The sequence below is a fragment of the Pocillopora damicornis genome, chromosome 5 (assembly GCF_964200805.1).
Source record: "Pocillopora damicornis chromosome 5, jaPocDami1.2, whole genome shotgun sequence".
Lineage (NCBI taxonomy): Eukaryota > Metazoa > Cnidaria > Anthozoa > Scleractinia > Pocilloporidae > Pocillopora > Pocillopora damicornis.
In genome coordinates this window covers 23,376,991-23,402,294 of record NC_142674.1, presented here as the reverse complement: position 1 = coordinate 23,402,294, position 25,304 = coordinate 23,376,991, and the positions used below count along the sequence as shown (strand labels likewise).

General features: G+C 36.1%; 2 protein-coding genes across 3 annotated transcripts in view; one reads left to right on the top strand and one right to left on the bottom strand.

Moving 5' to 3' along the window:
• The window catches only part of LOC113687020 (Fanconi anemia group D2 protein), a 26,494-nt gene extending 4,478 nt beyond the window's left edge, over nucleotides 1–22,016 (top strand). Inside the window, exons 9-46 of the mRNA XM_089206389.1 lie at nucleotides 58–182; nucleotides 676–763; nucleotides 953–1,057; nucleotides 1,342–1,442; nucleotides 1,630–1,717; nucleotides 1,854–1,889; nucleotides 2,695–2,835; nucleotides 3,136–3,270; nucleotides 3,809–3,940; nucleotides 4,465–4,572; nucleotides 4,753–4,802; nucleotides 5,033–5,092; nucleotides 5,704–5,785; nucleotides 6,175–6,294; nucleotides 6,625–6,698; nucleotides 7,582–7,707; nucleotides 8,424–8,527; nucleotides 8,917–9,032; nucleotides 10,202–10,310; nucleotides 10,396–10,513; nucleotides 10,947–10,983; nucleotides 11,659–11,798; nucleotides 12,122–12,203; nucleotides 12,774–12,890; nucleotides 13,331–13,459; nucleotides 13,769–13,887; nucleotides 14,141–14,254; nucleotides 14,351–14,484; nucleotides 15,331–15,430; nucleotides 15,955–16,080; nucleotides 16,859–16,958; nucleotides 17,444–17,515; nucleotides 18,183–18,221; nucleotides 18,935–19,009; nucleotides 19,317–19,391; nucleotides 19,854–19,931; nucleotides 20,399–20,590; nucleotides 20,816–22,016. Of these exons, the coding sequence (XP_089062515.1) occupies nucleotides 58–182; nucleotides 676–763; nucleotides 953–1,057; nucleotides 1,342–1,442; nucleotides 1,630–1,717; nucleotides 1,854–1,889; nucleotides 2,695–2,835; nucleotides 3,136–3,270; nucleotides 3,809–3,940; nucleotides 4,465–4,572; nucleotides 4,753–4,802; nucleotides 5,033–5,092; nucleotides 5,704–5,785; nucleotides 6,175–6,294; nucleotides 6,625–6,698; nucleotides 7,582–7,707; nucleotides 8,424–8,527; nucleotides 8,917–9,032; nucleotides 10,202–10,310; nucleotides 10,396–10,513; nucleotides 10,947–10,983; nucleotides 11,659–11,798; nucleotides 12,122–12,203; nucleotides 12,774–12,890; nucleotides 13,331–13,459; nucleotides 13,769–13,887; nucleotides 14,141–14,254; nucleotides 14,351–14,484; nucleotides 15,331–15,430; nucleotides 15,955–16,080; nucleotides 16,859–16,958; nucleotides 17,444–17,515; nucleotides 18,183–18,221; nucleotides 18,935–19,009; nucleotides 19,317–19,391; nucleotides 19,854–19,931; nucleotides 20,399–20,590; nucleotides 20,816–20,887 (3,819 nt within the window). The 3' untranslated portion in view covers nucleotides 20,888–22,016. The remainder of the gene's footprint in view (nucleotides 1–57; nucleotides 183–675; nucleotides 764–952; nucleotides 1,058–1,341; nucleotides 1,443–1,629; nucleotides 1,718–1,853; nucleotides 1,890–2,694; nucleotides 2,836–3,135; nucleotides 3,271–3,808; nucleotides 3,941–4,464; nucleotides 4,573–4,752; nucleotides 4,803–5,032; nucleotides 5,093–5,703; nucleotides 5,786–6,174; nucleotides 6,295–6,624; nucleotides 6,699–7,581; nucleotides 7,708–8,423; nucleotides 8,528–8,916; nucleotides 9,033–10,201; nucleotides 10,311–10,395; nucleotides 10,514–10,946; nucleotides 10,984–11,658; nucleotides 11,799–12,121; nucleotides 12,204–12,773; nucleotides 12,891–13,330; nucleotides 13,460–13,768; nucleotides 13,888–14,140; nucleotides 14,255–14,350; nucleotides 14,485–15,330; nucleotides 15,431–15,954; nucleotides 16,081–16,858; nucleotides 16,959–17,443; nucleotides 17,516–18,182; nucleotides 18,222–18,934; nucleotides 19,010–19,316; nucleotides 19,392–19,853; nucleotides 19,932–20,398; nucleotides 20,591–20,815) is intronic.
• On the bottom strand, nucleotides 21,262–25,304 carry LOC113687022 (uncharacterized). Of its 2 annotated transcripts, none has more exons than XM_027204722.2 (9): nucleotides 25,188–25,304; nucleotides 25,057–25,115; nucleotides 24,207–24,396; nucleotides 23,684–23,864; nucleotides 23,423–23,484; nucleotides 23,045–23,081; nucleotides 22,873–22,923; nucleotides 22,442–22,505; nucleotides 21,262–22,063 (listed from the first exon to the last, which is right to left on the bottom strand). In XM_027204722.2, the coding sequence occupies exons 1-9, from the start codon at nucleotides 25,287–25,289 to the stop codon at nucleotides 21,997–21,999; spliced, it is 813 nt and encodes a 270-aa protein (XP_027060523.2). In that variant the 5' UTR covers nucleotides 25,290–25,304; the 3' UTR covers nucleotides 21,262–21,996. The 2 variants fall into 2 exon arrangements, with proteins under 2 accessions (XP_027060523.2, XP_089062516.1); XM_089206390.1 differs by having other exon boundaries at nucleotides 25,057–25,119; nucleotides 25,188–25,278.

The following is a 25,304-nucleotide window of genomic DNA, read 5'->3' as shown; positions in this document are numbered from 1 at the left end:
ATCCACATAAGTTTGAGGTATAATTTAACTGTTCCATGTATTTTGTTGGAAATTTAGGAGTTGACTGAGAAGATGCTGGAGATTGTAGGAATAACATCAGTGGAAATTCAGCGTGAAATTATAACATGTATTCCTGAAGTACTGGATGATGCAGAACACACTGAAGTAGCAAGGGAACTTAGGTGATGATTTTTTTTCATTTTCTTTTTTGTGGTAGAGAGGGGGGGGGGGCATAAATTTCAGGTGATTGGAAGCAAGAGCAAGGTGGCCATAGGGCTGCACCTCTCATTTGCATGGACCTCACACTGGTGCTGTGCTTGCTCTCCTTGCCTGAAAATCAAAAAAAAAAAAATGGATAAATAAGAAATTAACACCTGTTTCGCAGACTGAATAAGCCTCCACCTAGAAGCCTTGCAAAGAGATTAACACTTCACACTCATAAATTATTTAGAAAAAAACAGAACTTATTCAGCATTAAATTCTCAACAATAAACTTTACTTACCAAAATCAGAGTTTATGACAAAACTGGTATGGAAATTTGATCTCAGTAAACTGTGTTTAATGTATCAGGTTTGATTTATGTTTTGTTTATTTGTCATTGACTGTGCACCAGCTGTTTTGTAATGTTTGATTTTTTACATAAATGTAAACTGTATGGTATTTATTTTGTTTAGCGAACTTCTACGTCAGAACACAGGACTTACAGTTCCAATCCTTGATGCTTTGTCTAACCTCAACCTGCGCTCTGATCTCCTGGCTGAGGTATATATTTACATCTGTATTTCTGGAGAAAATTGCACAGTGTACATGTATTTCACTGTTAAAGCACTATGTGAATAAATGACTAAGGAAGGTGGTGAACTTTGAGCTTGGTCATAAAATATGCAACAGTCTTTTATTGGTATTCACATATTGATTGTTTTTTATGGTAATATAATCTTGATGTTTCAGGTGCGTGCATCAGTGATACAGATGTTACCCTCTGCAGAAATCAGTGACTTGCCAGTTGTGGTCAAATTTATACTTCAGTCTGTTGGTGACAATGATGCGTTTGAGGTATGGTATACTAACAGTTGTGCAGTAAATTTACTGGGAAAATTTTGCAGTGTGACTGAAAATTTTGCAGTTTTTGTACTTTTATGCTTTGCTTAAAGGAATCCTCACAGGGAAAAAAGAGGCATTAAAAAAATACTGTAAAAAATGTTGCTACCTTTAGTTCTTTCTCAGATTCTAGTTTTGCTTGATTCCTTTTCTTTCTTTTTTTTTTTTTTTTTCATCTTTTTCCACTTTGGATGATTTACATTGATTGTCCCCACAATGCCTTTGTCTTGTACACATAGGTGATTAGTGAATTACGTGCAAGCCTGGATTTCACATCTACTTCTCTGCAACCTGCAGCCTGCTCCACTCCTGCTGAGCAACGACTATCTTCAAGTGGAGGGTGGGTACAATTTGTATTTTGTCAATGAATACCACATCTGTAAACAGTACTGATGAATGATTTTATTTTTTTACCATGCTCACTTGTGAGATATTGAGTTTAACACTCAAAGAGAAATAAATTCCATATCTATGTGCTCCTATGTTTTATTTCTACACTATATATAACAATGATATCTGTCAATTAGGTCAGCAAGTGATGGGGAGCTTTTTACACTTGAAGCAATTCGATCAGGAATTCGCTTCCAGAGATCAGTTGCAGAGGGTTGGATTAAGGCAAGTGTATTTTACTATTTACCGCTGATGACTAAATTTGAATTATCTTTATGTGGCATGATGAGAAACTTAGTTTTGTAATTTTGTAGCAATGAAATAAGTAATTACATTATTTTCCTCTTGTTTTGAATTGCAGGCCATTGAATCTGTTAACTCTCCTGTGAAACACAAGGTTAGTAATGTAGAAAACCAAGTTGCACTTTACATACAGCTAGGTACCCATTGATGCTTAAACTAAAAAAAACAGTAATGGGGGTAGAAATTGTGGCCCATTATACATTGTGTATTTCTAATTACAGGAAAAACTTGTTGAGATGAACAGAAAATCTGTCTCTTTTGCACATTTAAAGCAAGTGTCTACACCAACTTCATAGATAAGTTTGTAGTTCCCACATTTCTTCACTCAACAAGATTTGCTTGTAAAGGAAGCAAACATCAGAAATAACATTGATAAGAAAGAGGAAGGGAAGGAAGGAAAAAAAAAGCCCTTCCAGAAATTTAGACGGACAATAATGGAAAACCATTCAAATGGCAAAAACACACGGATGATGAAGGGTTAATGAACGGTTAACAAACGGTCCTTGAAGTGTTTGAATGGTTTGCCTAACCGTTCGAACAGATGAATAAATTATTTGAATGGTTTGGTCAGCCATTCAAATGGATGAGTAAAAATTTCGAACGGATGGGCAAACCATTCAAATGGGTGAATAAATGATTCGAACGGTTTGATTAGCCATTTGAACAGTTTGCTTAGCCATTTGAACGTATGGGTAAAAATTTCTAACAGACAGGCAAGCCGTTTGAATGGATGAAAATGTATAATTTTGCAGAGAGTTTTATATTCTACTCCACTCAGTTTAACCACGATTCCACTACAATTAATTACATCATCAGCAGTTTTGTATCTTCCAAACACCTCCCTAGCAGGCACTGGTGCAGCTGTGTATTTATAAGTTTTAGTCGCTCTTGTTTTACAGGTTGTGGACTTGTTTGTGTTGCTTATTCTCCACTCCACCGCAAATCGAAAGAAGGCCATGGAAAGCTTGATAAGAAATAAAATTAAGAATGGTCATTTTACTGAAGAAATGTTAAGTGCAGCATTTAGTTCACACTCACAGGTGAGGATGTGCAATTGTTGTTTGTACCAAGAGTGAGCTAAGTGCAGTTATTTGCACATGTTTTATATAGGGGATCATGCATGTTAGAGTCCTTTTTTTTTATCTGAGACAAAGAGTACAATCTGAGAGGAGGATTGGTACCTATACCCTCTTAGATAGCTGCTCACCCATTGGGCAACTTGCAATGAAAACAGAAGTTTCCCTAAACCCAGGCTTTGTATGTGCACTTTTGTTACACCATGATTCAGATATATTACTATAATTAATAACTCTCTTTTCTGACTGCTTTTTGTTTTTCAGATTCTGAGGGAATATTTCCCTGACTTGTTGTCCTTGGCAGAAATTCTACTGAGGTCTCCTGATCCATCTGTCTGTTCTTATGCCTGTTCTATGTACAAATTATCATTTGTTTCATTCGACCTTTACTGTCAGCAGGTACTGAATTAAATTCTTTTTGCAATTTGCCCACACTCCCACCCAAAAATCGCATGGGTTGTATCTTGAACACTTCCTAAGCCAAGCTATCCCAGCTTGGCTTAGCCTGCTGATCAATCATTTTTCCCATACCCTATTACAACTGAGCATTAATAGTGGAACTTGCAGAGCGTAGCCCCATAATTATGAAAAATAGTAGTAACCCATCAAGCCGAAAAAATTTGGTTGTACGACCGTATGACCGTACAACTGTACGACCATACGACTGTACAAGGTGCTACTTTTAACATGCGTGGTCAACTGTATTGCGGGCATGCCAATGCCACGGCTTTGTCCAGTTGTCAGTGCACTGGGCTCTGAGTTGGATGACCTGGGTTCTAGTCCTGGCCAGGGCAATGCGTTTTGCCCTTGAGACATGCACAGAAAAAAAAATGTGAGCTCCGCTTTTAGGCTTGGCTAAATCTATATATTATGAATGTTGGTGAATAGAATACTTCTGCTACTGACAGTATAGTTCCCTTTCTGTTTCCTCTTGTAGGAAGTGGTAGGGACATTAGTGACCCACATAGGCAGTGGATTTGCAGCAGAAGCAGATGCATCATTAGATGTTCTTTCAGATCTTGTTGAATCCCATGCAGATATAATGGCCCCATTTGCTATATTTATTAAGGTAAGTGCAATAGGCTTTTAGGACTTTTACTTGTAATCAGTTTTGAGGTGATTGATACAACACTGAACCTTTTTTTTTTTTTTACTTCAATGAACTTGGGAGAGCAGTGAGCTCATTCCTCCAAATCTGTAGAAAATATATGTGCAGATGACATACACTTTTTCTTAGCAACATGTTGACTAAATTGAAAAAATTAACAGAAAACTGGAAATTGTTTGCATGAAAACAAGGGTTTGACTTTGGAAAGAAGAAAAGGTTTTATGCCTTCTTTGGTAATTAAATACTGTTGGAACTATGCAACCTATATTATTGTTAGATTGTTCAGAGTGTGTTCATTGTGATAAGTTCATGTGCATGTGCATATGTTGGTGGCTTTTGTTTCCTTTGGGGTTGTTAGTTTTGCGGTTTCAACTTGTAAGTGCTCCCTTTATGTTTGAGTGATTAAAACCAGTTTTCAACCCTAAAAGATTTTGCTACACTAGTGAATTTTATAACAATATTTACATAATTATGTTTTATTTAAGGGTCTGTTGGATTACTTGGACAATCTCACTGTAACACAGATTAGAAAGCTATTCAGTATGCTAAGTACCCTGGCTTTTGCCAACCAACAAGATGGAGGACTTATTCAGGTACTTACTACACAAGTAATCTTTATCTAAAGAAGAAAGTTATTTGACTATTCGACGTGATACTAAATTCTGCAAACTAATTAACTCTGATCTGTTTTGTACCTTATATTTGACTGATTAGTTTGTGCACATACTTTCTCAGAGTGTAGAATTATTAATATCTACTGATTTTTTTTCAAGGATGACATGCATATTGTGATCAGGAAACAGCTGTCAAGTAATTCTGCCAAGTAAGATAGAATGTCTTAATTTTTGTGATTTGTACACTTTGTTTAAAGAATAAACCAGTAAACTTTGCTGATCCAATAACCTTTGCAAATTAACCTTCACACCTTTCTCATGGACGAAGAGCAAAAGTTACTGGTGTTCAGTATGACTGAAATGTCACTTCCACCATTGATAACTAACTTGGACAACAGTTACACTCCTTTTCACAAAATTGTTCTTCGTTTTCTTTCAGATACAAGAGAATTGGTATCATTGGAGCTATAATGGTTGTACGCAGCATGGCAAAGAAGAGGTCTCCACTTAGTTTATTGTGTTTTATCTCTTCGGTTTCATTTATTGTGTTGCATATGGAGGTCACTTTTTCTGCTTATGCTATCTTGGAAAGCCAAGCTGGACCTAGGACCCAGTGGAGTCTGACTCCATCTCAAATTAATTGAGTGATCATAAAAGTGGGAGTTTGATTTTTTAATCACAATTATGATTATAAACTTACCATTATGAATCAGATGACACAAAGTCCTGTTACTGTTCTAATCGCAACTATACTAAAATTTTGGGATGTGATTGGTTATCACCAGCCTGATTTGAGCACTTATGGGACAGTGTATGTATCAAGCTTGTAATTGGACAGTGTAATAGGACAGTAGTAGTACTACTGTAGTACCTGTAGTACATGTCATGTGCGCTGGCTGTGGTCAGGCATTTTGCAGAGTTAACTGATAATTTGAAAATGTATTACTGACGTCTCAAATTTTTCTCAAATTTTGTCAAAGATTTGATTTATTGGTAGAATTTTTTGGCTTTGATGATCGGGAAAGTTATGCTTGTCAGTGAAAATTATGTTGAGAGTTGATGAAAAAGAATGCTGTGAATGTGATCTTTTGTCTTTTGTTTATAAAACAGATCTGAGGATGAGGGTTCTGAAGAAACAGTGGACACTCAGTCACAACCAAGAACCACTCTCTCTAATGAAGTTTACAAACAGGTAAGTTTAACCAGAGAGGTGAAGGATGGGATGGTGTTCATGAGACTTATCTGAGATGGAGAATGATGGTTTGAACACCTGATTGTAATTCATTACTAGAGTACTGTGACTCTGTTGATGACCTCTACTTGTGTGGTTGTAATTTCAGTCACTTCCTCTCAGAGGTTTCAACAACTTTTTCTATTCGTGGTTGCTAATGATAGGACAAAACCCAAACACTGAAGCCTGCTTACAGCCTAAACAGATAGTGGTGACAGGTCATTCCCAAACACTGGTTCTTCTTAGAAACTGACCCATGCTTCATGTGACTTGTCGCCAATTCAGCTTTAAACAGGACGGCAAGTTCTTTTGAGTGATGTTAAACTTTTGCTGTGATAATTTCTCTGCAGATTTGTAGCATGCTAGAAATGATACGTAACAGCACCAATCAGAATCCAGAAGCAGCAGCATTGTTTTATGACGAGCTGGCAAGAATTATTCAAGTTGGAGGCATTGATCCAAAAATTGAGGTGTTGTTACTTGTCAGGGATTGTTAAAAGAGTGAACAAGAATTTTGTATAATGCTACAGTACATTAAGCAATAACAAGAAAAAAAGAATTATTGCAGCTAATAGTAGTTTGTTCAAAAATAAAATGGGCTATTTTCATAATGCCCAAAGTCTCTGTTTTAAAAATTAATCTAAGAGATACACCTGTTATATTCAAACATTAGCTTAAGTATTGCAAATAAAACTCATTTTCAAAACAAAGGTTTTGCTCTTTTTTCTGATAAAAGATATTAGGGTTTTTGGAACTCAATTTTGTTCAAGTTATTAAAAAGTGTAGTTATTTCATTGCAGGCCTGGATAAGTGAAACAGTTGTGGCTGATTTTCAAGATGACTTCCTTGTGGATAGAGAACCACCCACAGAAAGGTAACACACCATTTGTTTCTGCATCGATTTATGGAAAATACTAAAAAAATAAATAAATAAAGATAATTTGGTTTTCTTATCAGTTGATAATGTTAATTGGCCATGGTAGATATGCATTATTAACCAAAGGTGAGGTCAAGATGCCTGGATATTGGCCAAATTCTTTTTTGTGACTTTTTATGGACTGAGACAAAGTTGAGGTTTTTAAAAACACACAAAAAAGAATGAGGCTGATATCCAGCAATCATGACTAAACAAGCTTGGTCAATAAAAGATAAATTTTATAGCAAAAAGATTTCTCTTTATCAAGAATCAAGAATGACTTGTTTAATTGGAGAACCACGAAAGAAAGGCAATTGTGTTTGTAACACTATAAAACCAGGAGATCGAGTTGTTTATGTTTTTGTTTTGATTGTCTTCTGCTGCTTTTTGCAACTCCATTGCCAACATTGTCCAAAAGTTACAACCATTGTGAGTCTGCTCCATGCAACATTTTTCATGCACGGGAACAAAGTGGGCAATCTCAAGCAAGCAAAATGAGGTAGCCAATCAGAACACAGGATTTGCTTCATATTCCCCGTGAGCACTGCCAGTGATGTATTAAAAAGGTTTTCTTAAGCTTACATTTTTAGTGTTTGCATTGCATCAGAGCATCCTTTTGATGAAGCGGTGGTACTCAAAACATTTTTTAAACTATTCACAGGGGTCATGTATTTGTCAACTCAGTTGATAAACCTTATTATCTTGTAATTCCCCTTCACCCCCCCCCCCCCCCAATGGTGCACCACCTCAGCTTCTTTAGAAACTGACCCCCCCCCCTCCCCTTTAGATAAATGAAGCTATAACTATTAACATAGATTTTTTTTCATGTGTGTTTTTATAGTCTTGGTGTTCCCATGGAATTATCATATGCCTTGGATGAGGCAGAGGAAGGCAGCATTGCTGTCAATATGCTGCCATTACTTTTAGCTTCCAGAAATGGTGCAAAAAGCAAGGACAAAATTGACAGGTGAGGGAAAGAAAGAAAGAAAATATACGATTACAATTGAAAGGATTGGTTAGGTCATTAAGTTTTTAGTAGGGTGCTTTCCCCAATTTTATTAGCCCCTATCTTGGGGCAGCCATTTCCTCAGGACTACTTGTAAAATATCATGGAGAAGGTGAGAGAAAAGGAACTTACATGTATGTTAAAGTTTAGAGAAAGATGTTTTTGTCTGTCACAAGTGTGGAACATAGAAAAAATTCTGAGTCCCTAAGAGGAATCAAACCTCATATCTTTGGATTCTGTGCTCTGATGCTCTACCACTCAACCACAGAGACACTGTGGTGAGCAAGGTCTATTACAAAGTTCATATGACACATGTCCTGCAAACTGCTGGAATCAGCAATGTCCATAGCATCATGTTTGTAAATTGAATAAGAGAAATGGTAAGTTTTGAGCTCGGTAAAGAAATAAAGATGTTTTTCATCTATTATGAGCATTGGATAAAGAAAAATTCTGAGTCTCCAAATTATTTTTTCTTTGTTCCACACACAATCGCAACAAACAAAAAACATCTTTCCCCATTTCTTTAAACTGAGCTCAAAACTTACCATCTCTTGGATTCTATTTATGCCAAAATTTGTTATTAACTTTGTTAACTGAGGTACCAAGACCTTCAACTAATAACAACTTGGATGTTTGCACTTTTGATGTTGAGGTTGAACATTTTCTCTTTTAAATAGTGGACCAGCCTCACTCATATGCCTTGCACCCCATTTCCGCCTTCTGCGGGTCTGTGAAGAAAGTCAACACAAGGGAGATCTTGAAGGAATTGATGCTCTTTTAGGTAAACTACAATATGTGTGATTTTGGAATGTAACACATCACACAACTCAGAACCAAATGCATTTTTTTCATTTGATCTTCACAGCTATGGCAGAATCTTAAAACAATCCTTAATAATTCATTATTTCTTTAATTTTGCTTAAGACTTGGGGAAAAATCCTCAGAAAGTTGTTCCAAGAATCTTGTTTGAAATGGTTTTTCCAGTAGAGTTCAAAGATCTGATGCAATTACCTTCTTAGAACAAAAATTCAGTCAAAACCAACATCAGCCAAAGTTGTTATGACTGACAGTAGTTTAAATGTGTAGCTGCATTCTTTAATCAGGGGATGGCTAAAATTGAATTGGCAAATGTTTTAGAATATGTTTGCTTGATCTCTTTTTTATTTTTAGGGTGTCCACTTGTTAGTTTTAAAGAAGAGATGATCAAAGAAATAACCTCTTTGGACCAAGCAGATCGAGAAGTCATTTGTGGAACTTTGTTCCACACTGTAAACTGGTTCAGAGAGGTATGCATGTTTTTGATAAAAGAATGACCCTTTTACTACAGAAAATGTGTTTAACCCTCCAACTCCCCAAAGTGATTAACAAGTAACTTCTCTCTATAATATCCTTACATTATCCACCAAACAAGTAATGAGAATACTCAAACTTATCAGACAGGTAAAAGTTGCTATCTTGATGTAACTCCAAATTCTCCTAACCAATTTGAAAGGAAATGTCAAACAGCTAGAAGGGAGAAGTATCAATCAGATCTTGGGAGTTGAGTTAAGCCTTTACCTCCCAGAGTGATCAGCATCTAATTTCTCCTTACAATATCACCCCTGAATCACACATTAAGTCATGAGAATAAAGGAAATGATCACCAACTAAAGAAGTTCTTGATTGTTGAACAAATTCTCCTTGTCAGCTCCTTGCAACATTTATAGAGAGCAGTATGGAGAATATGTATACTGATGTTATGGTGTAAAGGGTTAATACTGTTGTGTTGCTGCATTTGTCAGCTGGCTATCATATAAAGACTGACCAGTGGTACCTTGTATAGCTATGTAGTCCTTTACCACATGACATCAGTATCCAAATTCTCAACATTCTTCTTTATACATTTCCTTTGGTACTGACAAGGAGAATTTGTTTAACAATCAAAGCTTCCAAGGTGGGTAGTTATTTCCTAAATTCTCATGAATTTAATGAATGATACAGTAGTAAAACTGTAAGGAGAAATTAGATGCTGGTCATTTTAAAGGTTTTTTTTTAGGTCAGTTCAAGGAGAAGTGTACTCCAGAAACCCTATTGTATTATTATTATCTTCACCATTAAACAATTACTGTTTTTACTCAAATAAGTGCTCTTCCTGGTGGGGTACTTAATGTATAATTTTGCACCTCAATATTGCTCTACTTAGTATGATATCCTAATGGCTGAGAACTTATTTGCTTCTCCAGTAAGGTTAAAATGGTAATTTTCACAATCTTTCCCAAGGAAACTTGCTGCTTAACTTGAATAACAAAGGTTCTTTCTTCCTTTCATATCTGGTTGATGTGATTGACCAATAAGAGTCTTTTTTGAGTAGAGTACTGTATTAGCTGCATTTTTTAAAGCATGAGTTGTAGTCTTGTGTCATTGTAACAGCCATTTGATTGGTAATGAATAATCACTGAAACCTTTCACATTGTAGGTTGTGAATGCATTTGCATCTCAGGAAAGCCCTGAATTGAGAGGAAAAAGCATTGCAAGGATTCAAGGCATAACAGCATTGTGTGCTGTTTTAGAAAAGTGTCTTGCAGGTTTGATTGAAATTTCTCTTGTCATTTGTTATGCTCAAAGGTTGAATAAGTTATTGATTTTATATCTGTTGAATTAATTTTTCAGCCACACCTTCCTTCAAGCCTCCACTGGCTACGTTTGACTTTGAAGACTCATTGGTGACAAGTCCTCGTTCAAATGGGAACAAGTCCAAGGCTAAGAAAGGGAAGAAGACTAGTAAAAGGTAAGCAATACCACCCTACTTTACTTTTTGTTTTGCATCCAGACATTGCAGCCTTTTTACAAGAACCAGGAAAATTCAGCATTAGAGTTTGGCTGGGATTCAGTTTAGTTCAGTAGCTAGGTTGTACATGTATAATGTCATTGCCTTTCTTGAATTCCATAATTTTTCTTTAGGTCCTTAATGCTAACAAAATTGAAACTTTCCTCTGCTGCTAGGCTAGACATCCACATTAATTCCCCACAGAAAATTTAGTTTTTCTTTTTAAATGCACATGAACTCACAGTTATTTCTCTGTCAGCAACTATGATAAGGAGTGAATGAATTGTTATTATTATGATTGTTATTTATACTTTCCGATGGATTGACAGGATCAAAACATAAATGACATGCATGGCTAACTAGCACGTTTATTTGTTTTTTTTCTTGTTTCCAGATCAAGCACTGAAAAACCAGATGATTCTATAGAAAAGGTAAAGAATTTCATATGGAATCAATGGTAGCAGCAATGCCCATGTATGCATTTGAATATATCTCTTAACCCTTTAAATCCCATAAGTGACCAAGACAGAATTTCTCCTTACAATATTAATACAATATCAACCAGATAAGTGATGAGAATAAAGAAAAATATCAATTTGAGGATAATTAGTTGATCCAAAACTAAATTCTCTGAACTAACATTATAAGAATTGTATGGTTGACAGTAAGGAGAATTACAAATTTGATCTGGGAGTTAAAGGGTTAAAGAAATTTTGAATTGAGTGTTGATTGTAATCTGAGATTGCTTTGGTTTTGCTTTACTTCACTCTGTGATTGGTCCATTCTGTTAACCAATCAGATGCAAAACTAAAACCAATCGCAACTTGATCACCAGCATTTTTCCTATACTTAGTTAGTTTAGATTCTCATTGGCTTGTTTAAGTATTTTGCTTTCTTGTGACTGGACATTGTGAGCATGTCGGTTTTGGTGTTTTGACACTCACTTGAAAAGCGCCCTTGTAAGCATTTTTATTGATTCCAAAGTAAAGGAAATCCTTGGAAAATCTTCCAAAATACTCTGTCTTTCTGTGTTTATGTTCAACATACAACTGCTATAGGTCTTTTAGAGTTTTACATGATATTATGTTGGTTGACTTTGGTTGCAGATAAAAGATCTTGAAAAAGAAAATGTCAATGACAAAGAAAGTGAAACACAAAAAGAAAGCTCCAAAGATGCAAAAGAAAAGGACAAGGAAAAGGAAAAGCCAGCGACCATATCTATGTCACAGTATCAAGCATTTCTCAGGTAAAATCTGGTATTTTATACTTTAATCTATTGGCTGAATGCAGACTAAAGGCTTTAATTTTACCAACAGATCTCAGCATGATAAAGAACCAACCCATTTTTTATGTTTTCATTTCCTAGTTCAATGAATGACTGAAACATTTTTTGGTTACAGTGCTTGGGCATATGAAAAGTGGCTATGTAAAACTGTGGCACAGTGTAATAAAACTATGCACAATTTGCAAGATGTAGCTTAGTAACTAAATAATTATACTTTTCATTACCAGTAGATTTTGTCCATGGTTCTCATCTCTCCTTTAATTTTTTTAAATTATTTTTCATAGAGAGTTAGATCTCAAGACATTTAGTATTTTGAAATGTGGACTGGTCTCTCGTGCAGTTTTGGATTCTGAAATGAATACAGAGGTTTGTAGATAGCTGTAAATTGCAAGTCATAAGAAGTTGAAAAGTCACTTTGGAGTCATGTTTGAAAACTGATCTTTATTGATTGATAACAGAGTTCTAGTTGGTCATGGAAATCCAGAAAAACATGGAATTTAGCAAAATTATTTTCCAGACCCAGAAACCCATGCACTTCAATTGTGCTTCATGGAAAGTCACGGAAATCTCTTCAATTGATTTTTTTCTGTGAGCAACAAAGCAAGAAATACTATGATGTAATGATTATTTTGGGTCAGATGGTTTTGAAATGAACAGGTTAATGATGGATGATGGAAAATATCAAAAACTCTTGAAAAGGGCATGCTAAGTTGTGGAATTTTTTGAGTTTGTTAAGTAAAAACCTTAAACAAGTTTTCTTCCCTTGCACAAGGCCAAAATGATAGACAAACAAAGAGTTAGTCTTTTGTCTATTGGCACAGAATCAACTATTGCTTAGGTACTTTTGTCACAATATTTTGAGGCACTTTCAATTGGTAAATGTTCTTTTAAATCTGTATAATTCACCTGAGTCAAAAACATGTTGTTTGTGCACAGGAGACTACTATAGTGCAACTTCAGGCTCCCCAGCTTGAGTTTCTGTTGGAGGACCTTTCCAGAAAACTTCAGTATTCACTTTCAGCTTCTGCTTCTTCAAGGAGGAGCTTTCTCAAGGTAAGAGATAAAAGAGTCTGCTTAGTGGTAATCATTCCTCTAATTGCTTGGTTCCAGTACCTCCAAGTCCCAAATAGAATGGTGTCTCTAATTCACCAAGAAAAACATTGGGTGGACTAGTACTTCAGGTAAATTGGCAAATCTGGAACAGTTGTGAAATAGTGAAATAGCTGGTTGTCTGGGATTTTTGCAACATATGAAAACCAGCCTTGAAAGAGAGCCTACCTTGACCATGATAAAAAAGTTAACCCTCACTGTTACTCTCAATGTAAATGATAACCAGGCCTTAAGTCTTTGTAAATATGGTAAACTGTGCTCTTTAAAAACCTGTGTGGGATTCTTAAAAAGGGAAGAACTGTAAGCATTAATTTAACTTAATTGAGATCTGCTTTAAGCCATTCCTTAATCTGTGGTGAACGACATCTTGTTATATCTTAAAGGTTCGTCAAGATAAACTGGTGGGTTTCTCTAACTTGTCCAGATATCCTGCAAAAGAAGTGGCCAAATACGTTGTAGAGCTGCTGCCAGTCTTATGCGAGCATTTAGAAGCCACCAGTGGCTTCTTTCAGGTAATTGTTTTGACATTCTGACTAGCTGTCTTTAGCATGCTGGGGATGGATGTGGAACAAAGAAAACATTTGTGTCCCCCACAAGGAATTGAACCTCATAACTTTCCATCTTCAGAAAAAAAAAATTTGAAATCTAGAAGCTTGGAAATGTAATTTCCTGCATTCTGCTGTTTAGAAAAGTTTTTTTGATACCTCTGTCTAAAATTTGCCTGTCATTCCTAGAAACAAAATATCTAGCTCATGGTCCAAATGTTCATTAGATCCCTATTTTGTTGTTTAATTTTTTGTTGTTGTTACTTTCAATTACAGGCTTTAGTTGCCCAAAATGATGGCCTGGTGGATGGTCCAGGTCACAACACTGCTGAGGCACAAGTGATGGCTTCATGTTATCACTTGCTTTTCAACTGTCTGCAGACTCTCTTTGCATGGTTTGTATCACAAAAAAAATGAGATTGTCTTGCTAACTCTAGAAAACTTAAATGTTATAATTAATGGATTATGTGTCCACAAATGTTGGGAACTTCAATGTTGACATGTCTATAAAGTCTATTTATTTAATACTAATGCAATGTCTGCCTGGGAATAAACAAGTCCTAGGGCTTTAATATCATTGTATACAGCTGTAGAACTAGAGTAAAGACTGAAAAAATAATTTCGAAAGTTTTTTAACATACTTTTCAGGAGCGGTTTTGTGACGAGCGAACAGCAAAACCTTTTCAAAAAAGCTCTCTTTGTGCTCTCCTCAAGAACTAAGCTCTCCAGCAAGACACAGCCAGGATTTCATGCACTTCTTGAGTAAGCTCCTTTGTAAATACATGTTTTGGTTTTCAGTTGAAAAGTTTGTTGGTTCTTGTTTCTGTTTGCGTCATATTACTTCATTTTTACTTGCAGACAAAGCTTCCACTATCTTGAGCAGTTCCAAAGCAGTATTCCAAACATTGCAACAGCTGTTAGCCTTACCAAACTGTTAGTAGTTTTGTGTGAGAAGGGAAGAGATGGTGACAATGGCATGAGCATTTCTCTAGGTAATGAAACTTTTATTTTGAGACATTTGAATGGCAGAGAAGTGTACATTGTAAACAAATTCAATTTTTTGGAGGTTTTTTAGTAAACTTATTGTCATTTGTTAAACAATCAAGTGTTTTTAACCCTTTCACTCCCACAAGTGACCAAGACAGAATTTCTCCTTACAATATCAATACAATATCAAGGTGATGAGAATAGAGAAGAATATCAATCATGGGATTATTAGTTGATCCAATACCAAATTCTCTGAACTAACATCATAAGAATTGTATGGCAGATAGTAAGGAGAATTACTAATTAGATCTTGGGAGTGAAAGGGTTAAGGTGGTGATCATTCTCTTTCTTCTTGTGACCTTAATGTTTGATTCAGGGGTGATATTGTAAGGAGAAATTAGATGCTGGTCATTCTTAGAGGTCAAAAGGTTAACCCTCTCACTCTCAAGATCAGTAATTCTCCTTACTGTTGGTCATACAATTCTTATGATATTAGTGTGGAGAATTTGGTATTGGATCAACTGGTTATCCCCTTATTGAAACATTATTCCCATCACTTATCTGCTTGATATTGTATTGATATTGTAAGGAGAAATTCTGTTTTGGTCACTGATTGGAATTAAAGTTAAAGTTGAAGGGTTAAAGCATGACATGTTTATTTCTTAGAGATGGATGCAGTTCATTTTTCTCTTTCTCAAAGACTCAGTACCTAGCTCTTTTTGATTGGCTACGTGATAACAATTTTCCTTTTGCGTTAGTTAATACAGCCAAAAATTACAAATTAACTCAGTTCCAACAGTATTTCCATAATATCTTGTGAACATTGAAGTACATGTTTTTCTCTTCTGTAGCTGAATTAACCGGTAATTTCCTCAAGCGTGAGTGGTTTAGACCTGATGGGGAAAGGGAGAGTGGTGCAAAATATAATGAGGCCCTGCAGTTCTTACTAAGGTAAGGGGAGGATATCCTGGGGGGGAGGGAGATATCTATGAGAAAGTATATTATGTAAGGGTAGGTAGGTAAGGTCTGCACTCAAGCCAAGTGGCCCATCCAGCCAGTTTCTGCAGCATGAAGAATATTATTAATCTCCCCCCCCCCATCACAGATTTTTCTCTTTCTCTTCCCCCCCCCCCAACATTATGTCAGCTCTTACTGACAATTTTCCAGTACCCATTTAAATTCCTGGGTGAAGGGAGGAGCTGTGAAAGTATGGTGTTTTGCCCAAGAACACAATGTAATGACCCAACTATTTTAAAACTGCATGAGATCACAAATTTTTCAGTGTATAATAAAAGGCAATGTTCTACCTTATTTAAACATGACAGGTTGAAAGACAATTTCAAGCTAGTAGAGCAATCCTTTTCACCTCTGTTTCCAGAATTCCATGTGAATTTAGGCAGTAATATAGGGTAGTACAGGTGGTAAATTTTACTGGTCACAGCCTGAAAAGGTGAACACTGTTAAATGCTCTTTAGGTTTCATCTATCTTGCGCTGAGGACACCCTTGCCACATTAGAGGAAATTGCAGGTGGAGCAGTAACAGAACTCATTGAGAGTGACGACAAAAATGCAGCCTCCGCCACATATCAAACTCTTACAAGGTGATTAACCTAAACAATGGCTTGAAGGCTTGGATCAATGTCAATGTTGTGGTTCAATTTTATCCTTGGTTCAAATTTTATTATCCTTTGTTTCAAATTCATTATCATACATTATGATAGGCAAAAACAAAAGATAATTATAGAATTTGAACTAAGGATAAAATTGAACCACAACACCAATATCTGACCAACTGCACACCTATCCCCCCCCCCTCCCTCCACCCAACTTTAACCCTGACTTGTTTTCAGATAACAGTTCTTGGGTTAGGGGAGGGGTAGGTGTGCAGTTGGTCAGATATGATATTCAGAGAGGTTACCAGTATGTCCAAATTGTAACTTCCTCTGCAACTTGATCTTAGTATTACTTTCTTGCCTGAAGAAGACTAGCAGTATGCAGTTGAAAACATAGCGATCTACATCACACGTGACTACATCGTGAGACAAACAAAAAACTCAGCTTTTATTACTTTGAAATTCAGGAAAAACCATTAACACCTGAGGTAGGTTCAGAATATTACTTGCGCTACAACCAATGCTATTTTGCAATAAGGATATACAATCAAACTACAGAACCCCAAGCTAGTAAATGTTGTTGCATTCATTTAAGATTGTACCAGATTGGTCTGTTCTTCTTTACATGATAGCATTCCAAATGTATGTTTATTACCAGTGTTCAAAGTTTTTGGAACTTCTCAGTTGAAATGTGTACCTGTAAATGACTGAGTACTCTAGATCTCACTTGCTCATACTTTTTTTTCTATCCATTATACTTGGCCAGATCATCATTGCCTTGTTACTACCGTGCAATGATGGAAGAGTTAATAGGAAACCTCAAGCAAACTCATTCAGTGCCACTCAAAAAAACAGACTCTCCAGAGGTATATACTATATATAGTAACTGTAATTTCTTCTAAATTTGAAGGTTAATTTGTGAGTGTTCAGCTACATTTGTTTTGTGTTGTATTGTTTTGTTGTTGTAGTTGTTGTTTTTTCCTCTCATGTTTTATTTGAGCAATTCACTGCTCTTTTTATCAGAATACCCCTTTAATTACAAAAAGCAAGTGACAAACAAATTATTCAAAGTGGAATTGAAGAGGCTTGCTTATTTCCTCTTTTTAACCTCTTAATTTTGCCTTTGAGCTAGATTCCGGTGTATCTAAAGTAGGCTGTGTTTGTCCATGGAGGTGGTTGGATGACTACTGTAGTAAAAATTATTTTGTAAAAGGTATTGGGCTAAATCTTATTGGTTGTAACATTTAAGGTACATGTTTTATTATTTTGATAATTTGTTATGCCCTGCATCCTCTAATTGTCAATAATGAGTGGGCCTTAAAAGGAACATTTGTCTGTTTTGTCCCTGTAGTGTCACAATGAGAGGCTGGTGAAACTGAACATTTCTGTTCGACTTTTTCACATTCTTATAAATCTGGTGAAGGTGAGCTACAGATATTGATTACAGATTATTTTGCTGCTGTAAGAAAGTTAAATAAATAGATACTGGAACATTCTCAGTACCAGGTGAAAATCAAAACCAGGAGAGCCATTTAAATACATGAATTGGAAACCACAAGATTCTGTCTGTGGATAATTTACAGTTGTTGAAAAGCAACCAACTACCCCCAAAATGAGCCTAATATCTTCTTAGGGATTAATATCAGTATCTGGGCAACTGCCTGCCTACCCCTCCCCTAACCCAACATTAACCCTAACTTGTTATCAATTGACTGCTGTTGAGTTAGGGGAGGGGTAGGTGGGTAGTTGCCCAGATACTGATATTGATCCCTTCTTAGTATCTCAGTGTGGCAAACACTTCCGACAAAAAGCTGCTTTAAATAACTCTTTTAACTCTTAAACTCCCAGAAGTGATAAACTTGTTACTTCTCCCTTTGATATCCATACATTATTCAGCAAATACATGTAGTGAGCTCAAAAATCATCAAACTTATCAAGTAGAAAGTAATATCGTGATCTAACATCTAATTCTCCTAGTTAACAATCAGATTTTGGGAGTTAAAGGGTTAAAACACATTAGTGAAACACTTTCTGATGCCATGAATGCAATTCTGAGTTATGATGTAATTTTTTTTCCTGATGTTTGTCAGGCTTTTGATCAAAGGTCTATGATTGGAGCATCTTTGAAGGTACAATGTTTTAAAATTTTTCCTGAAGTTATTTTAATAATTTTTGTTAAACATCTCAGCTTGTTGCACTGTTTTTACACCCTCTTCTTTCAAAAGGGTAAATGAAGTTTAGTATTTAGGACTCATCATTATGCACTATGAAATATATAGCTACCTGTAATGTAGAGTTCTACTTGCTGTACTTTAACTAGATAGGTGCTAACTAGATATGTGCTGTTCAAGGTAATTCCTCGTTGGCTTTTTGGCCCTCTTTTGTTACAGCACATACATGTACTTGTTACATGAGCATGGAACAACTACATGACATGTATGAGTATTTCCTCTCCACTTTAACAGCACAGTTGTCCATGGGGGGGGGGGGGGGGGGAAGCAGTCAGTGAGTCATCACATTTCCTTGAAAGGTTGCCACAGTAGGCAGGTAGGCTTTGTGTAGGTAGAGGAGATCAGTTTCTTTTAAAAAAATGGTGGTGCTGCATGAGTGGGTGAGTATAACAAGACAATTTGGTTTTTTTAAACTAGAATATTATCAACTCAGTTGTTAAAACCAAATTACTTTGTGGGGGTAGGGTGTGGTGTTAAAAAAACACAACACAGTCACATGATCAGGGCTTGAGCTCAAACGTTTATAACTGGAGTCCAATGCACGAACTACCTGAGGACTACATCATCCAAAATAACTTAAAAGTTTGATCTTCATTTCACTTCTTTTGTAGTTTGGACGTTTATTTTTGGATACATTCCTTAAGTTAGGAATGCCAGTACTGGATTTAATGTTCAGGACACACAAGGTTAGTGTGTATCAACAAATTGAACCCCCTCTCAAAACCCTGCCCTTTCATTTTATGTATTACTAAGTAGTAGTGGAACACAGTCTTAATCTGAAATCAATTTAAACATTTACTTTATTTTGTTGTGTGCCCTCAAAAGTTTGATTAAAACTGGAAAGAAAACAGTAATTAAAAGCAGTGTGAATAGATCCTAGTACAATAGGTGCTAAGAAATTTCTGGAAAATAGTGAGAAGTTACTGCTAAGTTTTTTGTGACAAAAATGACATTTCTTTTAAGTTTCTTACCTTAAATATTTCTTCCCAAAAGGATGATATTAATGGAATGTTGAAAAACTTGCAACAGAGCACAAGATCTCTTCAACACATTTGTGGACACAGCAAGGTCAGTTTATCCTAAACATGTGCTTTATGGAGCGTTCTCCCATATTTTAAGCCAGACAAGTAAAATAACTTTTCAAACCTGTAGTGCAATTTTTTTTACCTGTTGAATTTTCAACATTTCCAAGCGAGTTTAGGCAGTAATAAGAGGTACTACAGGTGATAAATTTAACTGGTGAGGTCTTCAAAAGGAGAGCAAGATACAGCATTGTCAAGAACGGACCCACACGTTTCCCTTGAAATCACCTTCTTAATAATCTAGAAATTCAGCATTTATGTCTGCAGGTCAACTAATGAGCTGAGCATGTAAGACCATTGTTTTCACTAATAAAGCAAAGATCATAATCACAGGTTTCTGGTACCTTATTCATGTGTTTCCAGTCTCTTCGTGTCATGCAATAACAACAAAATTATTGTATACAGTTTCTGACACCTTATCTGATGATACTGTTTCTTTTTATTTCAGGTAACAAAAGATCTCTCCCTCACGAATCATGTCCCAGCAGTCAAGAAGTGTCTGGAGACATTTGTCTTTAGAGTCAAGGTGCATATATTTAAGTTTGTTAAGATTTAAAACTACAAAGTTCTAACTCTTCAACATTAGGTGGGAACCTTCCATTTCTGGCAGTCATTTTCAGCATCCTTTTTTCAGTCAATACATTCTGCATTTGAACCCTAAGTGGATCATGTGTTCCTGTAGTAAGAAACTTATCTCTCACAGTGTGTCTCTCCACCCAGGAGTATAAATGGGTGCCAGCAATCTGTCAGGGAAACCCAACGAAATGCCAGGAGGTAGCCTGCATAAGGCAGCATTCCTACCAAGAGTTGTAGCATAACACTCGTGGCTTTTTCTGGAAGAATTAGGGTTATAAATCTGCCTGTAATGGGGCTCTAGGTCTGAGATTTACAGAATGTTGAACATTGTGTAAAGAGGTGAATGTATAAAGTCAAATACTCACAGTTCTATGAATGACTGACTCTAGCTTCTGCATTGTTTTTCTTGGATTGCAGGCAATGCTTACACTAAACAAATGCCATGAGGCTTTCTGGGTCGGGACGCTCAAGAACAGAGACATACATGGGCAAGAGATCATGTCGCAGCAGTCTGTGGGAGAAGAACCCACAGAAGAGGAGGAGGATGAGGAGGAAGGTGAAGAAATGGAAGAGGATGATGATGACAATGATGATGCTGACAAAGACAATGTAAGTTCACTTTCATGATTCAATTACTGTCACACTCAGGAAACCAAAAACACCAAAAATATTTATGGAATTTTGTGGAGTTCTGATTAGAGATGACATGGTGGCCTAGTACTCAGTGTGCTGGACTGGACTGGACTCCAGGTCAAGGATTTCCAGATTGGAGACTTAGACAAGTTATTGTGTTTTGTTCTAAATACTCTCACAGTGCTTTGTCTTTGTTTTTAGGGAGATGAAGGTGCAAGTAACGATGGAGAATCAAGACATGATGGTGCAGAGTCATACAGTGAAAGTTTCTAACCATGATCAGTATTATAATGAGAAATATTACAAACACTTATTTCAGAGTTCTGTCATAATTTGGAAAAATTTTTTTGCAGTTGGCTCAAGTGTGTGTGTCTCTTATCAATCCCAGATAGATATCTTAGATTTCCTTGGGAACTACATAGGTCCAGTCTGAAACTCTTCAATTAAAACACCTTGTATGGTTAGGAAGCTCAACTTGTAAAGAATAAAAAATGGCCTGGCTTCTTTATCTTTTAAATTCAAATTCAAATTGGTTGAAGATACTGAATTTTGAAACAAAAATATTGCATGAGGCCTGAAGGAACATAATTTGATGAAGAGATAAGAAGACAGAGTTGAGATAAATTATAATGCACAGACTTTAACACACATTACTTCTCTTCCTTTATAGTTGCAAATAATTTTTAAACAAGTACAGGTGTGTTATCTGGCTTACAACTTTGAGGAAGAAAGCCATGGTTGAATTCGGTTTTGAGATGGTTGATAACACAGTCAACTGCCATCATCAATGTGTTTAACAAACTGTACATTCATGTCTAAGTTACCAATGACAATTTGAACTGGCATAATCAAAAACTGAAAATCAGTTCAAGTTTTATTTCTCATTTTAGAATTCAAAGGCAATTATTGGTGTTCCTTTTATGATTGCCAAACACCATAAATAAATAATTTTGCTCTGATGAAGGGCTAACATGGTGGCCAGTTTACATTATCAACTCAGTTGATAAAACCTAATTAGTTTGAAATACCCACAGCTTCTTTAGAAACTCACCCTCTTTATTCAAACACTAAATAGATAACTTATTTTGGGGCAATATGTATTTGGTTGTTGCTGCAATGACTGCCATCAAGGCATAACACTTGTTCGTCATCTTAATGGTAAACCCTGATAATCGGTTAATCACTTGTTATGAAATAGGTGGAACCCTTATTACAGAGATCACTCTTGCCCATCTTTCTACAGCCTCTGACTGATCAAAATACAATGGCTGATATCTCTTGGTGCTATTGAATAGCTAACAGTACAGCAGAAAATGTTATTTATGAGCCTTTTCTTTATGTGACTGTGTATATCACTAATATTATGTGCATATTATCTTGAATTACATCCTATTCCACTCTACACAGTCTGCATATCTGACTCCATTTCCACCAAACAAATCCAGAGCACTGTTAAGGAAAAAATACAGAGTGATTCAACATCAAGCAGCTATGTACTTTGAAAAAGAAACCCATTGAATAATCATTTCACTCTCTTTATGCTGAGGAGAGCTTCATTTGGCAATTAACTCCTTTATTCCATTAAGGGTTAAAGAGCTAAAGTCCAATGAGAACATGAATCTTGTTCTGAATGTTAAAATCCTATCTTCTCCTTCAAGGAAAGTATTTTCCATGCAGTGAATGAACATTTTCTCCTCTCGGTATCAGACAAGCCAACTTTCAATTCAATCTCATAGGGAAAGCTGAATCGCAGATTATTTCCCTAATCTGGGCATATTGTGACGCTATTGGGTCTCATTAAGAGGCAAAAATAAATGACTTATTTACCTTCCAAAAGTTAAGTCCACCTTTCCACCTGATAGCCTGTTCACCAATTCCAAATCACTGATGTCTATAGACGGGTAAAATCAATTAAAGAGGTTTTAAGGTGGACAATACAGAATAATCATTCTTGAATTTTTGTTGCAAGTGCACAAATTCCAATGCAAATGATCTTCAATATCTGTAGGCAAATAGCAAAACCTTCTCTTTATTTCAATAAATTTTACTATAAAAATTTAAGACTACAACCAATCATGGGAGTCATAGGAAGAAGGTATTCCCTCCCATCCTTTTTCCATACACCTTTATTTCTTTCAGGATAACGCTTTTTTTTCAGTGGCTAAAAGATCAAGGCTTGCTGCAAACTTTCAGCCCGGTCTTTTTTAAGCATCTACCTTGCCAATAAGAATCCCTTCAAAAAGGTTCAAATTTCTAACCTTTCCCACCTCCAGCATAAGTGCAAGGTATTGGAGACCACTGACCAAGAGCTGTAAGAAAAAAAAGTAAAGGAAATGAGCAAGAATGACAGACTGCAGAAAAGTTAAAGGTTTTTAAGCAATTCATGAACTTTGAGTTCCCCATCTTTTACACACAAAAAAAAATTTGTACCTTTTACAAGATCTTCATCAATTCCTTTACAAAGGCCCTTCAAGAGAGATAAGGAATTAAATTGTAAAAATTCCACTTTTAAGTAAAATTAGCTTCTTGTGTCATTGCTAATGATGGCTGATTTTTAATATTTATTTATCAACCCTCTACACCCTAAAATTAAAATTTAAGTTCTCCATTCTGTTCTCTTTACATTTCCTGAGGTGCTGACAAGGAGGATTTGTTTAAGAATCAAGAGCTTCTTAAGTTGGTAGGAGAAATAAGGAGAAATAAGATACTAATCACTCATAGGGGTCAACGGGGGCAGTTTTTTGTTAACCTTTCCTTTATTCTTTATGTAAATCACTGATAGCTAAAATTGTCAAACATAACTCTTACCTCTACATCAGCAGCATGTACAAGAAACTCTGATGCAAACTGAGACATCTTGTGTAATATTTCTAAAAATGATAATCAATTGAAACATAAAGAGGATCTTAGTATGTACGAGCAATGCATATCAGTTTATGGACATATCAGAAATGGCATCTTTTGATTCACTGTTGGAAAGTCTGTTTGTTAACTTTGACCCTTTGGGAAACAAGGGTGCAGACAAGTTATGAACTTGATCTCACTGTACACTGAGAATACCCAGCTCACCTTTGGATATTTCTAAACTGGTAACTGTTTGCCAATTGTTCATGGCAACAAACCAAGAATTCTTTTGACGACGACAACTTAGATCAATGACCAGTTGTTCTTTGCCAATTAAACTGCTTAACTGATGGAGTCTTTCCATAGAAAATTCACCAGAAGGAAACAGCCATGATGTGACAATGACCTGGAATTTTAACATAAAAGTCATTTAGTAATTATTTACTGATATGACTAACAGTTTACTGTGGTAGCAGGGATAACAGTAGCTTTCCTTACACACTGTGATATTAGTAGTACTGTTCCACCACTGAGCTGGTTTCGGTGGCAGATCCAGACCTAGAGCTAAGGGGGGGGACCCTGTTTTTTGTCGCTTGCCCTGCTGGCTTTTCTTCTTCTGCGATTCTTTTCTTTTATTTACCCAAAATAAGGGGGGGCCCAGGCCCCTCCCCTAGATCTACCACTGGATTTCATGTGAGTCTTCTCACCACAAGGAATACCTGTCTATTTCACTATAATCTTCCATTACCTTGGAAGCTCCTTTATCAAGCCATGATATTGCATTATCAATGGTTATTCCCCCTCCAATCTGAAGACCATCAGGCCAGGCTGCCAAGGCTTCCTCTGCAGCAGCATCATTACCAGGACCCAGTTTGATCACATGACCTCCAGTAAGGTTGTCTTTTTGGTACAGTGAGGCAAAGTAACCTGGCCTATAACTGTAGAATATCAGATGCAAATGTCTAAGCTAAAAAAATCTACTGACAAACTGTCTCTTATGAAAATCTTATGTCAAGGGTTTTTCAGCCACATCAGAACAGTCTGCCTTTCCACACATTGAAGGCAATATACCTACATATAAACTCTCCTTAATGCCCTACCTAACAGTTGGGCTAGCTCTGGGCAGGAGATTCTAGATTTTGGTCAAAAGATTTCATCCCTGCTGAGATTTTATCCAAATCTTAATTGTAATTTACTTAAAGTAACAAGAGACTGGCATTGGGAAGTGTATAAAATTACAAGATCTGACTGTTAAACCTCCTCTTTGGCCACTACACATTTCCTTGTAAATAAATTATGATAATTTGGTGTTAGATCAAGGTAACAACTTCTACCAGATAAGTTTGTACATTCTCATCACCTGTTTGCTGAGTAATGTATGGATATAATAAGGAGATGTAACATGTTAATCACTTTTGGAAGTGAAAGGTTAATGTATTCATGTTTGAAATGGTTGGGAGATACTGGATCTTGGTCACCAGATCTCATTCTCACCAAAATATGATCCCGATCTTGATTTTAATAGATTTCAGGTGACAGAAGACGTGAATTGGATTGAAATCAAAATTTTATCTATCTCAGATTTCTACAACATTTACCTGGCAATAAAATTCGTTTGGAGATGCCCCTCGTTGTCTGTCAAAGTGCCGCCGACAATCTGACTAGAACCCAAGAATGGTGAGAAATTTATTTCTAGTTAAATCAAAATGCACTGTTCCTGGAAACAAACCTGTTTAACTTTTCCATCGTGTAGATCGATACACGGTCTAAATTGGGTTACTTTTTGATGATCGTCCGCCATTTTACGTTTTGAACCAACTAGACATTTCATGTATTTTTCATATAG

What these genes read in the sequence shown, in the direction of transcription:
- LOC113687022 (XM_027204722.2), bottom strand. Translation starts at nt 25,289, where the DNA reads ATGAAATGTCTAGTTGGTTCAAAACGTAAAATGGCGGACGATCATCAA. An exon ending in TACATGCTGCTGATGTAGAG is followed by an intron (nt 23,082 to 23,422) that starts GTAAGAGTTATG and finishes TCTCTCTTGAAG; the next exon opens with GGCCTTTGTAAAGGAATTGA. An exon ending in TTATGCTGGAGGTGGGAAAG is followed by an intron (nt 22,506 to 22,872) that starts GTTAGAAATTTG and finishes ACCCGTCTATAG; the next exon opens with ACATCAGTGATTTGGAATTG.